This window comes from Argentina silus (assembly GCF_951799395.1).
Source record: "Argentina silus genome assembly, chromosome: 6".
NCBI classification, from domain to species: Eukaryota; Metazoa; Chordata; class Actinopteri; order Argentiniformes; family Argentinidae; genus Argentina; species Argentina silus.
Window position 1 is genome coordinate 5872730 of NC_139660.1, and position 16839 is coordinate 5889568.

At 46.3% G+C, this 16839-nt stretch overlaps 1 protein-coding gene across 4 annotated transcripts in view; it reads right to left on the reverse strand.

The window, feature by feature from the left end:
• Nucleotides 1–16839, reverse strand: part of sbno2b (strawberry notch homolog 2b) — a 51928-nt gene that overhangs the window by 26008 nt on the left and 9081 nt on the right. For 2 of the 4 annotated variants that reach the window (XM_083672134.1, XM_083672132.1), the window contains exons 2-4: nucleotides 15009–15209; nucleotides 13739–13821; nucleotides 8854–8956 (exon numbers count right to left, since the gene is read on the reverse strand). In XM_083672134.1, coding sequence (XP_083528260.1) covers nucleotides 8854–8956; nucleotides 13739–13821; nucleotides 15009–15116 — 294 coding nt within the window. In that variant the 5' untranslated portion in view covers nucleotides 15117–15209. Of the gene's footprint in view, nucleotides 1–2561; nucleotides 2960–8853; nucleotides 8957–13738; nucleotides 13822–15008; nucleotides 15210–16839 lie in introns of those variants that run through there. The other 2 variants (XM_083672133.1, XM_083672135.1) reach the window with 2 other exon arrangements.

Genomic DNA, 16839 nt, shown 5'->3' on the forward strand with positions numbered 1-16839 from the left:
CAATGCTAGAAGAAGGAAGAATTACTTTTTTTTTTTTAAATGTATTTATTTATAGGAGAGGAAGTTGTACAGGGGGGTAGTGGGTTTCATTTCCTTGTCTCCCCGAGTCCTTCACCTGATTCTGCACTGGTATGAAAGAATTGAGACTGGCTCAATGAAATAAAAAGCTGTGTTAGGGGATCAATCACTTGTCCAGTGGTTTCAGATGCAGATGAAGGAGAGGAAGTGAGAAGGGGAAGTTACTTCAGACAATTGAGATGCACCCAGTGTCTCTGAAAGACCAAGCTTCTGAGGCTTACCGTAAACCAGGGCTGCATGACTAAGGAACGAGGGCAATAAACGCGACCACACACACCTTAAAGGAAATCAAAACTGTTCATTGACCTTGAATATGGGCGTTAGTGGGGCTGTGGAAAAAGAGTGTGTGTGTGTGTGTGTGTGTGTGTGTGTGTGTGTGTGTGTGTGTGTGTTTGTGTGTGTGGTGCACTGGGGGCAGGTGTGAGCCTGCAACCTCACACTTTCAGGGAAATGGATATAGCAAGTTGGTGATGTCAGATGACAACTCAGCTCGGAAGAATTATCTGGTAATTTCAGTACAGCCTCAGATTACACCACTCTCAACAATTATTGCAAAACCTTTCTTACTCAAATGTTTTTGTTGGCTTGCAGCTTCCATCGGCTATGCCATTTCATAAATGTACCCAACAAATCAAAATCATATTACTACTACATATTAAGCTGTTAGAATATAACAGGGGCAAATCAATAACACCATTCTGATGCACTCAAAAACTATCCAACACACAGCATGAACTTCTCGTGAATTTACAGAATTAAACAATTTCGAAAAGATTCACTACAATTTGGAAAAGATCACTGAATAGAATAGGAAAAAAAAGGAAAAAAAAAAGGAAAGTAGTGTCAACCCCTCCGACCCACGTCGTTGCAGTCCAAAACCACAGGCTCAGCTGACCTTCCCGTCATTGTCTTGATGATGACACACACAGCGAGCTCACATCTGTGGTCAAGGCAGGGGACAGGGGCCGTGTTGGCGCTGCTCAGCCACTCAGGACACTACTAATAGTGAGCTCACTCAGAAGGCCCGAGTCTCTCCTCCATTCTCTCATTCTCTCACACACTCATCCGCTCCCTCTACTCATCCACTTCCAGTAAGACACAAGCCTTGCCGTAGCTACAGGCCTAAAATAGTGCTGTCTGAAAGGGTCTCTGGCATCTGCCATGGAACTGACAGGCCAGGGGAGCCACACAGACACACACACACACACACACACACACACAGACACACACACAGAGACACACACACACACAGACACACACACACACAGACACACACACACACAGACACACACCTCTGGACCAGAGAGAGGGAAATTATAGGGACATCAAAGCCTCGGCCACTACTCTCACTGTGGAAATATAATCATGGCTGCGTACTTTGGACGTCAATGAAAGAAAAAGCATGACGTAGATTCCGGAACATTCAGGAAAAACTGGCATTTTCAAAATGTTGTCATGCGAGAAGAGCCACCATCTAGTACTACAATCAGCCTAGTTACCCTTGCAGTTGGAGCCATGCCACGCGAGGAGCATAGGCTGCACCATTTCCTGGTTCATTGTCTCATCTTGAATTACATATCTTCAACAACAACCTTGCCTCCATAGACATCGTCCAGTCTTATAATAGAGGGATGAGGTCTGAATGAATGTAAGAGAGACACTACGTGCTACGGTTATGCAGATATCAGGTTCAGGCACTTACGGGAAAGGCTGCCTCTAAGAACAGCCATTTGTCATGTTTAGCCTCACTGGCGGAGGCCGACGGGAGAGGCTGATCTGCGCTGCTCAGGACGCCCAGTGTGAACACGTCACATCTCAAACACTCTCCGGGTCACAATGCTCTAATGAGACCATGAAATCACCCAGCGGCTTTATGTAGCCTACAACAGATGCACATAAATAAAGTCAGTGACTCGTAACACAATTAGCTGTTGGCCATATAGAGACAGTACAACTCATTCAGAAATGTGTGCCGAATCGTATTCAATTCACAATTAATTTCGTTCTCAATTTCTGTCATGGCCTCAGCTCCCTAAACTGTACAGCTTACAAAGCCCAGGTCACACGAGGCTATAATGCAAGCACAGCAGGAAAGCAAGGCGCTAGCTGGGGTCCCTCTGGTCAGGTGTAGAGAGGAAGTCGTCTTCCAATACGGTGTTAAAGAGAAGGAGGAACCTTTTTCACAATTTGCTCAAGGAAGCAAACAAAGAAATGACATTGGCAGTAAAGTGAGAATTGGGAAGTGTACCAGCTGGAGATAAGACGTCAGTTCACACACAGCATACACCCTCTGTAGGCTCAGTCACGATGACAGTCAGTATTTCGAACAGACATTTCAAGACAAAAAAAAGGGGGACAACATGTTGAAAACAACCAGCAAGTAAAAACAAACATCTACAAACCAAGTTTAACCCCAGACACACAGTTTCTCGGCTTTTCCACCGTACACACTCAAACAAAATCATCTGAACAAGGCTAGTTACCTTGGGAAGAGGTCGTCCCAGTTGAGTATACAACTTAGTCCAAAACTGCATGAGAGACATGAGTCCAAGCTCTCCGGAGCGGGGTTAAACACACTCCTGATTCACCTTTCCCTGAATACAACAGCTACTTCCATGTGCTGGTAGAATGATGATGGAGGACGAGAAGGAGGAGGCACCTCGCAGCTGTAGGCTTTCCCCAGAGCAGACTGTCCTAACAGCTGTTCCACAGCTAAGCTCAGAACCGACTCCAACACACACTCCTGAACACAGTCCAAGCCAAAACACACAGCCGCATCCCAGGTAGGCAGGCTCTGGGGCAGCTCACTCACTGAGCCCCTCAAACATGTACTTCCTGCTTGGACAGGACTGACAGGTATTTGCATAGAGTTATAGTCATATTGATTGTGGTCTAGTTCCTCAATGCTCAAAGGTGGTTGGAGAGAGAGAGAGAGAGAGAGAGAGAGAGAGAGAGAGAGAGAGGGAGGGGAGGGGAGGGGAGCAGAGGGAGGAGGAGGGGGAGGAGCTTTCAGGAAATGATGCTTTTGTTGGTAAGTGACTAGAGTTACTGGCAGTCAAGCCCATTTTACTGTACGTGGTGTAACTCAACCACATTTGTAGTGTAAACATTCGGCGTGCCGGTCCTCTACACTGTTCCCTCTCTCAGCTCTGCTGCTTACGGCTCTGTTAAATGGTCTGGGAACAGTATTTAATGATTATTATATTTAGAGGCCGGCTGGCTGCTGCTGGAGGGCTTATTTCAGTCCCTGACTTTTGTCTGTCTGACAGCAGATTAGGCTCTGTTTCAAGGCTAGTGCTGCTGCTGGAACTGAAAAAAAAAAAACGATCTGGAGTTCTTTTTTGTATAACTTGGTCCTGATTAGGTTCAGTGTCAGAGCCAATTAAACTGCAGATAGGTTGGGTTAATCACTTGTCAGTATCCAGCAATAGCTTATAGAGTTGTCATTCTAAGCTGTGAAAGACATGACTCTTAAAATACTGTGGTTTTGATGCTTCATTCTATGTTCCATCTCATTAAATAGTCAATAAAACACATCTAAAAGGACATTGACAACTTGAGGTAAAATAGTAGCCAATAGTACTTGGGCTGGAATTCTCAAATCACAAAAATAACGGCTATAAGGAAATGTTATCAACGAAACAGCAATCAAATAGTTCTGTCTCGTCACCATATGGGAACAATGAATAGGGGGCCTCAAGACACCTTTGAAACCACTACCTGCCACTTGAATGAGGGACAGGAAGGCTATTGTTAAGCACCCCCACTTTCAGATCAGCACACCTTTGGGGTCTCTTGTATAAAATCTGTGTCTCTCAAACATGCAGTTGTATTTGAGCTGCCTTTCATGATCTGGTATACCCTGTGTACAGTACAATACTATTTTGCTTGGACAATAAAGTTGTTACTAGACTCTAGCCTTTGGAGCTGTGAGAGATCTTATTAAGGGTGACATTCCTGAAAGGCATAGCATGTAAAACACAAAATAAATTATATCCATCATAACATTATACTGAATTGACATAAAGACAGATACAAGCTAGGCTGTAATGGTTCTTATATGAGAAGCTGATAAATATCAAGGCTTATGGAAGGTCATTAAACATCATCACACACGGCCATGTTTCATCATCTCTGACATCCTGACTTACAGGAACTACAGTAGGGGTGGGATCAGGTAAACAAAGAGTTCTGGGAATAAATGGTAACAGATGATGATATACTATTTCTATCGTCTGAGGCATGAAAAAAGCAACCTCTGGAGTAACAAAATCTGGTACTCATAACTAATCAGGAACACTCATATCTTTGGGGAAGAGGCGACATAGAGGCAGATTCACCGTCATGGGCATCTATGATCATTATGGGAAAAGGGAAATTAAATAATAATACGATTAGTTAGGTCATGTCCACTATGGTGCCATATTGCCCACCTCCATGGAAGATAGTCTGAGACAGACAGAGTGGCGTCTCTCCACGGTGTCATGACTGGGAATCCTCAGCCTGTGTGTGTGGTCACTTGGAGCTATTGGGATATCGGTAGGGATGAGTCACTGATGCGTTGCTGCTGCTGCTGCTTCTATCCAACATTTGGTATCATCTTGTCACGTCACACCCCTGACAATAGAAGCACTGTGTGGAAGAGGAAGCTGCTGTGGCAACGTGCACGCAAGCAGTGTTACTTTCCACAAATTGCGAGGTCAGTTGTTAGTCCCCAACCGGGGGGGGCAGGGGGGTGTAGCTACAACAATCCTTTGTTACAATTCTTCACTTCCTTGTATAAAAGTGGGCCATCCAAGAGGCGGTTTCTAACGTGTGTTTACAAGAAAATAATGTCAACCTTTTTTTATACAACCGTATAAAAAAAACGTCATGGAACATTATTGGACCAGTAAACAGTTAAACTAACAGCACAATCTATGACAGACAAAACACGCAGGGTCAATGTTGCAAGTCATTGGGCTTTGATTTAGTTAGAATGGAACACAAGAGAATATGAAGCACCTTTCTTTTTCATTTCAGGCCCTGAGGGTGTTAAGTTTACAGGCCGTCTCTGGTCTGACTCATACTGGGGCCTCGCTCCTGTGGAAAGAATTCACTATCAACTTCAACATGGCCTTTTAAAAGGCTTCCTCTGCCCCTCTCAAGTTGTCTTGTCATTGTGACATCCGCAGATATGAGGGAGGGGGTGGAGAACAGAAGGGCAGGTTTCTACACCAAGATTTGACAACAAGTCTGGCCCGACATTTTACACTTCTAGGAAAGTGTGTGTGTGTGTGTGTGTGTGTGTGTGTGCGTGTGTGTGTGTGTGTGCGCATGCGTGTGTGTGTGCGCATGCGTGTGTGTGTGTGAGTGAGTGAGTGAGAGTGTGTGTGGGAGGGAAGGAGAGAGAGAGAGAGAGAGAAAGAGAGAAGAAAAGACAGAGAGAGTCTCAGTGTTGAATGAGAGCGTGGCTGCACCAGCACACTGTCCACTCTGTGTGTGGGGTGAGACTGTGGTTTAGTAAATGTGCTCTCCTACCATTTTCTTCCAGTAAGTCATATTTTTCAGCTATTATTTGAATCATGTTTCAGCACACAGTAGGGAGGGAAATGACCTGGGTTAAGACCGAGAACACAGGGAGGTCACCTGTGTCTGTGCGACTCATAGTACTTGGACTGCCCTCGTCGCTGTGACTCTCAAAGTACTCTGACTCTCAAAGTACTCTGACTCTGTGACCATACGCACCGCCATCTAGCCACAGACACGACCTGCACGTGTGTGCACCTCAAATGAGAACTCAATACAGTAGTCACAGATCACAGCATCACTGAAATCCTTCCCCAGCCACAGAGAGCAACACCATTTTACCGGTCTGCAATGTAAAAAGGTCAAGTACCACCAAACGCTCCCCTTAACTCTCCTGTTGCCGCTCTCATGACTCTCAAGTACCAGAGTCTACAACCAATGAGAACTAAGGAGCAGACAGGGCCTCGCTAGGCATTTTCATCAGGCAGAACTTTTTGGTCAGGACACAGAGTACATTCAAGAGGACCAATTTCATCAGGGTAGTCTGGTCTAGTGCCAATAGCAATCTAGGTCGAGGGGAATCTCAAAGTGCTTATGTTACTGGGAAACAGCATTACACTGAATGACATAGGCTTTACTACTTGACCCAAGTAGAGTGATGGCCTATTTCTAGGAAGACTTTTAAAAAAAAACATACAAAAGCCCATTCTTGGTTTGAGTTATCTCCAGTCTTCAGAGGAACATCCTGTGCACTACGCAGCACTGCATTTCAAAACAATATAAGGATATCCTGATAGAGCTTCACGCTACAACAGCAACAAGCCAGCACTAGTGGGTGCCACAGATATCAAAGGCCAAGCCACACGGGTTCTGGCTCTGCAGGGAAGGTCCTAAGGGAAATATACAGACAATGCAAGCATATCTTGTCCCCTCTCCTGCGAGGCCCTTGTGATAGTTCTCCCTAATCCGGTTTCTCGGTTAGGCCTAGTCCTTGACTAAATAACGGTTTCACCTCCATTGAAGATGCATTTCAGCCTAGGACTACGCTTAATGTGTGTCCAGAAAACGAGGTATGCTTGTGCAATAAGTTGTGGCAGAAATAACACAACACAATTAAACCCCTCCTAGACAATTGAGAAGGCCTTACCACTACCACAGCACAAGAGCACCTTACATATCAGCACATCCTTGACATTCTTCACATGAGCATTGTGACAATACCCCAGGGTTAAAGGGGTGAGGGAGGGGAGAGGGAAGGGGAAGGGAAGGGACGGGGGAAGAGTGATCGTGTTGCTGGTTGAGTTGGTGAGGATTAGTCATGACCCTGTGACTTACATTTTCTCTGCATGCCTCATGTGGAGGCCTCTCTTTCTGGGCCAGCAGCAACAGCTGAGAAAGCGAACGCACACGCATGTGTGCGCACACACAAACACACACACAGACATACAGATATATATACACACACACACACACACACACACACACACACACACACACACGGCTGCAGTGTGGTCAGACTGGCCAGTCTAAACATATAAGATGACTCCATGCACCAGACAACCCTCCTAGGTAGGCACAAGCAGAAGAAAATGCTACATGGGAAATCCCACATGAATCACCATCATCACAAAATACCACAGTAAACACAGCAACACACGACATGATGCATCATGGTTCTTATATGACAAAAGCAAACTAGAGTCTTTGTTCTCCTGAAAACCCCCCCCGATGCATGAATACTAATAGCTTGTAATCAGACTACAATCACAGAACACCTATGCTCATTCATGTGCTTCCAAAGCAAAACTGACATTTCAGTGGAGAGTCATATGATACAAGGGGAATTAGCTTAGCTTTCCCTGGTGTTCACTGCTGTGCACTGTGGTGGAGTTAGTGAAGGGGGGGGGGGGGGGGTAGGGTCTGTAGGGTCTCACATTCCCTCTGGCGGGAAGCAACCACAGACATCACCAATCTGAGCAGTGCCATCTCCAGTGTTTCTGCTTGGCAGGCAATACACTGGGGTCAAAGGATCTTCATTAAAGACATAGAATGGGCCCCCAGCCCTCAGCCACGGTGGCTGCTGCTGCTGCTAACTCATTATTCATTAGCCCCCCCCCCCCCCCATACACAACAGGCTAAACGTGAGGGGAATACTGACTGGCCGCTTAGTGACACATCACTGCCCTCCTTTACACACACACTCATTGGAGGCTGTGTGGACTAATAAGCCTTTGAGGAGGAGATATGCCCTCGTACTCAACCCAATACAAATAAGCCTATGAGGAGGAGATATGCCCTCATACTCAACCTAATACAAATAAGCCCTGATGAAAAGTCAAGTCAAGTCGGCTGCGTTAAGCTCATCTCCGCCGAGAGGGGGGGGTGGGAGTAATTTTCCTACGAAGCGATGTGAATTTGCCTTGCCTGACATCAAGCAAACATTAAAGGAGCAGGGCGTAGGTTTGTTCGGAAATCTGCCACCTCTGGCCATGTAAGTTCAGTATGGAAATATGAGGAAGAAATGTGACTATCAGATCTGCAAAAATACACCTCACATTTTCAAGTGTTCCTACTACTGTATAAACACACAATAAGAGCAACTGTTTGTATGAGTGAAAGAGCCTGATGCCCAACTAAATGTCAGTGTTATTAATGACAAGTCCTCACAGGAAAAGAGCAGGTAGCTTCTATGCTGACAGTTTAAAATATTAGGCTTTAATCTGTCATTGTGGCAGAATAACACACCGTGTAACACTGGAGACGGTCAGGATGAAAGGAAGAGGTGGGAGGAACAGTCCCTCCCTCCTCTAAGAAAACAACAGAGAGAGGGAGAGAGAGAGAGAGAGAGAGAGAGAGAGAGAGAGAGAGAGAAAGAGAAATAAATAGGAAGGAGTAGCAGAATGAGTGAGGCAGAGCAATAGAGAAAGAAAGGAGAAAGAAAGAAAGTGAGAGAGAAAGAGAGGGGGGAGAGAGAGAGAAAGAGAGGGGGAGAGAGAGAGAGAAAGAGAGGGGAGAGAGAGAGAGAGAGAAAGAGAGGGGGGAGAGAGAGAGAGAAAGAGAGGGGGGAGAGAGAGAGAGAAAGAGAGGGGAGAGAGAGAGAGAGAAAGAGAGGGGGGAGAGAGAGAGAGAAGAGGGGAGAGAGAGAGAGAGAAAGAGAGGGGGGAGAGAGAGAGAGAAAGAGAGGGGGGAGAGAGAGAGAGAAAGAGAGGGGAGAGAGAGAGAGAGAAAGAGAGGGGAGAGAGAGAGGGGGCATGGGGAAGGTCTTACCTGAGGGAAGTCTCCATTCCGTGGGAGAGCGTAGTCCTGGAACCCCGATTGGCTGAACATGTCCATGGGCATATCTGGACTGGTGGCATTCAAGTGGTATTGCCTGCAGAAGGTCAGAGGGACACAGGCTTAATGAGACGCCCTGGGAGAGCACTGTGGCCTTAAGGCTTTCACAAGGGAACTACATCAATAAGTCGTTGCTGTGTGGGTAGGAAGGAACATGTTGTGATTTCACCCTTCACAAGCAGAAGTTCATTTACAAGAAGTACAACACAAAAAAACTAGGACAAAAAGAGAAAGAGATAGAGATCCCAACATTGGTGTGGAGAAAGATTTGATGTTGGCCTAATCTATACAGGACTGGCCAGTGACCACACAAATTATCAGGTAAAGTCAGAGAGAGAAGTTAGAACAGCCCCTACCCTTCCTCTGGTGCCAAGGTCCACGAGGGCAACCCAGCCTCAACACTGACCATACTCTCTTCATCCACTGCCCGAGTTAGAGACAGATCCACAGTCACAAACGCTCTCACCCACCAACACACTCAGGGGCAGCAACTGTGCCAAGTCGCCTCTCTCTCTCCTCTCTAAGCTCCAGGCTTCATGTGACCCCCCCTCCTCTCTACTGTGTTTCAGCGACGCTCAACTCTTTCACTATCGCTTCCTGGAATCGCTGCATTCCCGGCCCCGGTGGAAAATCACCTGCACTGCTCCCACTGTTTCTAAAGAACCTCTACGTTTCTTCATTTTCCCTTAACCGACTCACATAGTATGTTGGCACACAAATAAAGATAATGGTTGTACATGTACACACATAATGAAAGTTAACAAATACATAATAGCACTGGAGGTGAACACACACACGCGCACGCACACACACACGCGCACACACACATGCTCTGATCCTGTGTGAGCCTGGCGCTCAGCTCAGGGGATTGGAGAGCCGAAGCTGTTCATGGGCTTAAGCACCTCTCTGTCCTCCAACACAGGCCTTAGATCAGGGAGAGGATGACGGACTTGGGCCTGTTATGTAAGTAGAACGGGCTGAAATGGGACGAACGAAGAGCAGAGATCTGAGGATCTAAGCCACGATCGGCGGTACTGGTCACAGTGCCGTCTGTTTTACTGCAACAATAGAAATGACAGATATAGTGACAGATATAGACCCGAGGCCCGGCGCTGTTGTCCTGATCCAGGGATATCTGCTTTTTCTGACCTCAAATTAAATCAGGAAATTCGGATCAATCTCTAATTTTAGAGGGGCAGTTTCCCAGAAACACATTACACCAAGTCCTGGTATAAATCACGCTATCAATGCAGAATCTTGTTGAAGGTTCTGTTTAGCCTGGCCCAGGGAAACTGGTCCAGGAAGTTCATTTAGAAAAGGTAGCTAGGTCACAGTGGTGGCCTCACCTACCCTGGAAATCCCCACCCTCCCTAACCCTGGAGCCGCCTCCTGATAAGACAGTGATACTGCAGCCTTGGCAGGTGGCAGACAGTACAGCCATCAGCAGCAGCATTCCAACAACACAAAGCGCTTGGTCTCCAGCCATCTGTACCAGCTAGCGTGGTACATCCGGGGGAAAAAAAAATCTAATTTTTGAGAACTTAATTCCTACTCAGTTAGTTATGCAGCACAGGCAAATCTAGAACCATTTCTAATCACCGCTATTTGTCATTAAACGCTTGACTGTGACTGTGAGTGAAAGTACTTTTATTAGGCTACATCTAGAGCTCTTCCAAAGGTCTTGGATTCAAACCAGTTATACAACACAGATTGACACAGGTGTATGAGACAACGAGAAAGTGAAACATACCGTATCAGTCAAGGCTTTATCGTCAACTCTCACCTGAACTAAGACATTGTTGTTGAAACAGTATCTACACAAGGGTATCAGTCTCTTAGCTTTGTTTATCCTGACAAATCAGAATATAAGATAAAACATGTAGGCCTAAGCCTCGTTCCGCTCGTCTAGTCCAAACAACTACGGAATACAAAGACATATGATACGCATGTTTACTCATTCAAAAGCTCACCAACTTCCAAAGAATACCAGTTCTTTGGAAGTTAGGTATGAGTCAACGGTATTAATTCAACAACAGGATGGAGGGTTAGGGTTAGGGTTATTCTGTCCGAGAACAGCTTTTTTGTGGCAATCTGGCAAAATCACCACAGAGACATGTGACTTGACTGATTATCTAGTGACTGCATGATAAGCTTTCATTTCGACTTCCAGACAACCCTGCCATTCATTTACTGGCAGGCTACCATCAGAGTTGAGGAACGCTGTTCAGTCTATCAGGGCATGACCATCTCTGGGTCTGTGCAGCAACAATCAGCCTTGTATCTGCTACTCGACACTCGTAGAAAAAAAGATTTTTGCATGGCCAACCCCAAAAAGGGTTCTTCTATAGCCACTATTGTCAAAGTGGGGTACGTGGATCGATCTAGGGGGTACGCGAAATAAATCTGTGATTTACCTTCCCAAACTGTCCTGTTGAATAGCCGACTGCAGTCTCAGTACCAAAAATAAATGCATGCACCCTATCCAACTGAATAACATTATCACAATGTCTAATATGTAAGGGATAATGTTCATAGAATATCAATTAGGCTACAAAATAACCGACAGGGGGTACATGACTTAAAAGTTTGGGAACCACTGTTCTACAGGGACAAGCTGAGTAACCCTTTTGAAACCTGCATTCCTCACAGCACTGTTGTAGACACAGCATCATCAAAGTGGTGGAGAGGACAGAGGCAGAGCAACAGCTGGTAAAAATGTGGGGCCGGGGTTCGAAGAGTGATTCATACAAGGCTTTATTAGTGTAAAACCGTTTGTATTACGCTCGAATACGAACAGGACATAAACAGAGCTTGGAAATCTAGTGCTTTGAAGTACTGCCTCTAACAGAAGCTGGTGGGTGGGCAGGTTCCACAGCTTCATGGCATGGAGCTAACACCAAAGCTAACCGGTGTGGGGGATGGGGGTGGGGTGGGGCAAAACCACATGTTGACAGAACTGAGGGGGGCGAGATAAGAATCAGCTGTCTTCCAAAACCAACCCTTTCCCCACACACGCACACAGTCTTGCTAAATCTACCCAGTCAGTGTCTCAATGACGGCTACACATATTCACAGAGAGAGTTTCCGCTTGCGCAGGACTACAGACCAGGTCAGCCAGTGTGTACGCAACAGACTACTGGAGAGAGAGAGAGAGAGAGAGAGAGAGAGAGAGAGAGGCCCATTCACATAACCTCACATCATGTGACCCACTCTGCCCGCTCGTTCTCAGTGATGTTAGAGAAGAAGGCCGAGGCTAATTCAACCAATTACCTAACCTCCCACAGACGGACTGACTACCAGAGGACTCAAATCAACTGTGTTGTAGATAGCACCTCCAAGTTAGGTACAGTCATAGGGAGTCAAGTTGAAAACATTACACCAAATGTCAGTCTAGATTTAATGAAAGATGTAGAGCTCAAGATTCCCTTGTCTGAGGTTCATTCCAGGTCTACATACTGTATCTGTTATGTCTGATAGCATGAGATATGTTGGGTGGACTACAGTGACAATGGCAATGATAATACAATCTAAACAGCTGATAAGTCATTATCTAGCATCTTATTCTTGACTATATTGGCCATAACAGTCATTGACTTCTAACTTCTCTTTAGCCTTCCCATGCAGAGCCTTGATACCAGTGACTTTCATACTGACTGAAACTGAAAACCACAGGTCTTGTGTATACGTCATCTGTGGCATGCTTTCAAGAAAGATCACCCAGAGAGCAGGAACTCCTCTGGTTAAGTCAACACTGCATAGTGACTAGAGGCTTGTGGTTTAATATCATGCTCCTTCACCATACGCACAGTAGGACCAGTTGAATGGAAGAGTTAGTGTTTTACTCTGACACCTCATAACACACCTCTGAGATCTGCTGGAGGACCCAATTGGGCTGTCTACCCTTTCTGTTGTAATGGTCGACGGAAATGTAATCATAGATCATGGAGAAACGAAAGAAGAGATTATGAAAAATGCATTTTCTCTCACAAGGCCTTATTGAGGACACCATCAGCAGGGTGTGCGAGAGAGGTGGAGGCTAGGAGCCGTGGTGTCGGTGAAGTGGGGGGATCAAGAGGAGGGGGTGTGTGGGGGTGTGTGTGTGTGTGTGTGTGTGTACACCTCTCAGTTGATACAGAGGCCATGGAGCAGCCTGATGCAGCCAGATGCAGAGATAACCTCAGGAGGAAGGCCGACGCCAGGCCGCCCCACACAGGATATTAAGGAGATTTAATAAAGGATCTGAAGGCCACCCCCTGGTTCTAAGACTGCCAGGCCGCTGCCACAAGCACCGCAGGACAATCTGCTCATCATCAAGACTCCAAATCACCACCTGTATTGTCTGGGCTGGTGCCTTATTGTCGAATGCACTTTTATTATTCATTTGACGCTACGTTAATTTGGGTGAAAATTTGCTCCGTGTAGCCAGAGCAATGCTATCTGAATTAGTTCACAGTAGATTAGTGTTCAAAGGAAGGAGAAGTTTTTCCTCTCTGACACAGTCAAATTTAGTTGGAAGCTTTGATGGCCAACAGTGAACATAATTCAACCTGTACTGGAGATGATGATACTGTGTGTCAACAAAAGCTCACATCTGAGGTGGGTACAAATAATAATAATAATAATAATAATATTATTATTATTATATGCAATTTAGCTGACGCTTTTATCCAAAATGACTTAAAGCGGGAATCGAACAAACAACCTATGGGTTGTTAGCGCCATGCTCTACCAACTGAGGCACAGAGGACAACAAACATCAGCACACATTAACACAAGAGGAGAGTGGAAAGGAAGGTATGATAGGCGATTGGTTGCTTACTGGTTTCCAGATTGCATAGGGCAGTGTACGCTGTATTCAGCCTGCTGTGTGAACCCCCAGGAATCAGGAGGATACATAGAACTCTGTAACAGAGGAGGGACAAAAGGTACATTTGGTTAGTTCCTGTGTATACAAAGAGTCAAAGACAACACATAAAGCCTCTGTACGTGTCTAATCGTATAACGCGTGACACCAACATGTTCTTTCAATTCATCAAGACAAACTTCCGTGGCGAGTGGTATTTTCACACCATGCGGTACACTAACCCATTCCCCAATTACATCTCATCTCAAGGTTTTGAAAAACAAGAAACAAAAGGGCATTTTCACCAGTGCCTTTCACCAAGTGTTGTTGAGGGTAAACGAACTGTGACCTTTACCATGTCTCTGTTCCACTGGAGTCTAGGAGGACATTACATAGTAGTGAAGTCCCCTGCAGAAGACACAGGGGAAGCACTACACTAGTGAACACCAGCATGAGTCTCATAACAAATCCTAAGAACTCACACCTCTTTTGAGGCCGCGCCTGTCTCTGTCACCACAGAGACGTCACGGTCCTAACCCAGATGTCACAAAGTTAACCGCCATGACCTCCATTGTTGCCGTTTTATGGTTCTGGCTTCAGTTGAAGTGTCATTGATTAAGCATCATGACAGTCATGAGATTTCATCACCCGGTTACGGAATATAAGAGAAACCTGACCTGCTTGTTGGTTCCTGACTGGCGATGGGTAGTGTTGCTGGTGTGTATCTAAAGGTTCAGTTAGTATACAGAAGACAGACATGCCCTCTTCCCTGACTCAACCTTTAACATTAGAAGCTTAGGGAATGAAACCTGGCCCCCAAAGCTCTGGCAGCTCTCAGTGGACTTAAACTGGGTCTGTGTTGCACTCTGTAGCTACGCACTATGGAAGCCTAGACATCATAACCTGCAGAAAGTAAACAACTGGAGACACTCAAACTGGTTGTTAATACATGAATAAGTAGGATGTGGACCGTTTCGCCCAAGGGTTAAGGAACTTGGTCTGAGGACTGTTTTGCCCCAAGGGGAACAAAGTTCACCAGTCTTTTACTTGTATTAACCGTTAATTAGCAAACACTTCCACTCTCTGCTAGCAATCATTACTGCCTGTCTCCAAAAATGACATGTATCCAGTTGTTTACATTCTTTAGTTCAAGATGCATGGACTTTCATAGCATATGGCTCTATGGCTGTGGGTAAATGAGGAAAACGAGCATGTGTGCGTGTGCGCGCGTGTGCGTGTGTTGTACCTCCATGTTGGAGGAGGGCACGGTGAACATGCTGCTGTCCAGCTGAGGGCCCTCTGGGTGCATGTAGTTCTCCCCGTCCATGACAGGCGCTGAGGGGAGGGTGGGCATCAGGCTGCAGGCTGACACATCACTGCTGAGCTGATTGACCCCAACACGTTGTGTCCTACAGAGCTCCTAACACCGCCAAGCACTCTCCATGACCTGGGGGTGGGGGAGGGAGAGGGGGAGGGGGGGGGTGGGGGAGGGAGGGAGACAGAGAGAGGATCAGTATTACAGACATGACCAAGCCTTGGTTGAATCTGGCCCATTGTGAGTGCCATCATATCGGGACTGAAACCAGCTTGGTGAAAGTGTGTGGGATCACTTCAACGTCATACAGAGTATCGTCACTCCACTGACGTCCATATTGAAGAGGGAACACACAAAAGAACAGTATCAGATCCTCACACTATCAGTACACTGCCTTAATATCAGAGACAGCAATAACAGGATCACCATAGAAGTCATTACATGTTCCAGTAAAAAAAAGACAATTAAATCTCAGACTCCATAAAAAAATAACAAAGACTGATGATGACAGATTGAAATACACTCATAACTCAGAATAGTGCGACTGACATAATTGGATTGTCGGTAAATTCAGCGTGATGTCACTCTGCGCCAAGCTGCAAAGCGAGTTCACCGCTCTCATCATAGGCCATTTGTAATTCCATGGAGCTCATTGTTCTGTGAGTGACAGCACTCATTTACTTGATGTCAGCTGACATCATTCTGTATTCCACATCCAAGTCCATTAGTCTCAGAGCAGTCATTACAGAAACAGCAGGGGGGTGAGGGGAGAGGATGACGAGCTGATGCGTTGGGTTACGTTCCAGTACAGCTGGCAAGCCCACTGAAGAGGAAGACTGGGATGGTGGAAGCCTAAAATATATATATATATATTACGTACGCACGCACGCACACGCTCGCAACTATGTTTAATCAGGGAATCAATGTGGCTTGCTGACTCCATGCCTCCCCATAGCTGCGTAATGTCTTACCACACTCCCATTCATACCTTCTACCTTTCTCTATCCCCTCACTAATCACCCTGCCCCCCCCTCCAGCACACACAGACTAGACCTGTTCACTTGGGACAGGGGGGATAAATCCTAATGGAGGGTCTCAATAAGCGGGCCTTTGTGCTGGTCTGGAGCCTGAGTCTGACCAAGGCAGGCAGGCAGGCAGGCAGGGAGGGGAGACAGGGAGACAGCTCCCCAGGCAGACTGTGTCTCCTATGTCTATGTCTCTGTGTGTGTGTGTGTGTGTGTGTGTCCCAGCACAGCTCAGGGCAGCTGGACAGTGTGAATAGAGGCCTTGTGATGCCTTACTGTCGCACTGCAAAACAACACAGGGGCTTGCAAAGGACACGACAGGAAGACCTGTATCACAGCCTTAGGCAAGAGACACCGAGACGCCCATGAGAACAGGTTAGACCTGCTCAGTGGTCTCAATTTCAAATACAAACCATGGAAGCCTACAGATGGACCTGGTAGCTAGAGGATAACAGCAACAGATGAAGAGCCGTCAGAAGGGACTGTGCATGTGGGAGTGGGCGGGTGTGGGGAAGAGATTGTAAATTGCACAGTAAGACAGGAGGCAGGCAGGCGATGATTTCATCCGTGTGACAAACACGACAACAGTCCCCTTCACTTCTCCTTATTAGCCTTAGTGGAGTCTCTCTGGTTCTCTCTCTCTCCATCTCTCTCTCTCCATCCCCCCCCTCTCTCTCTCTCTCTCCTTCTCCCTCTCTCTCCATCCCCCCTCTCTCTGGTTCTCTCTCCCTAACATC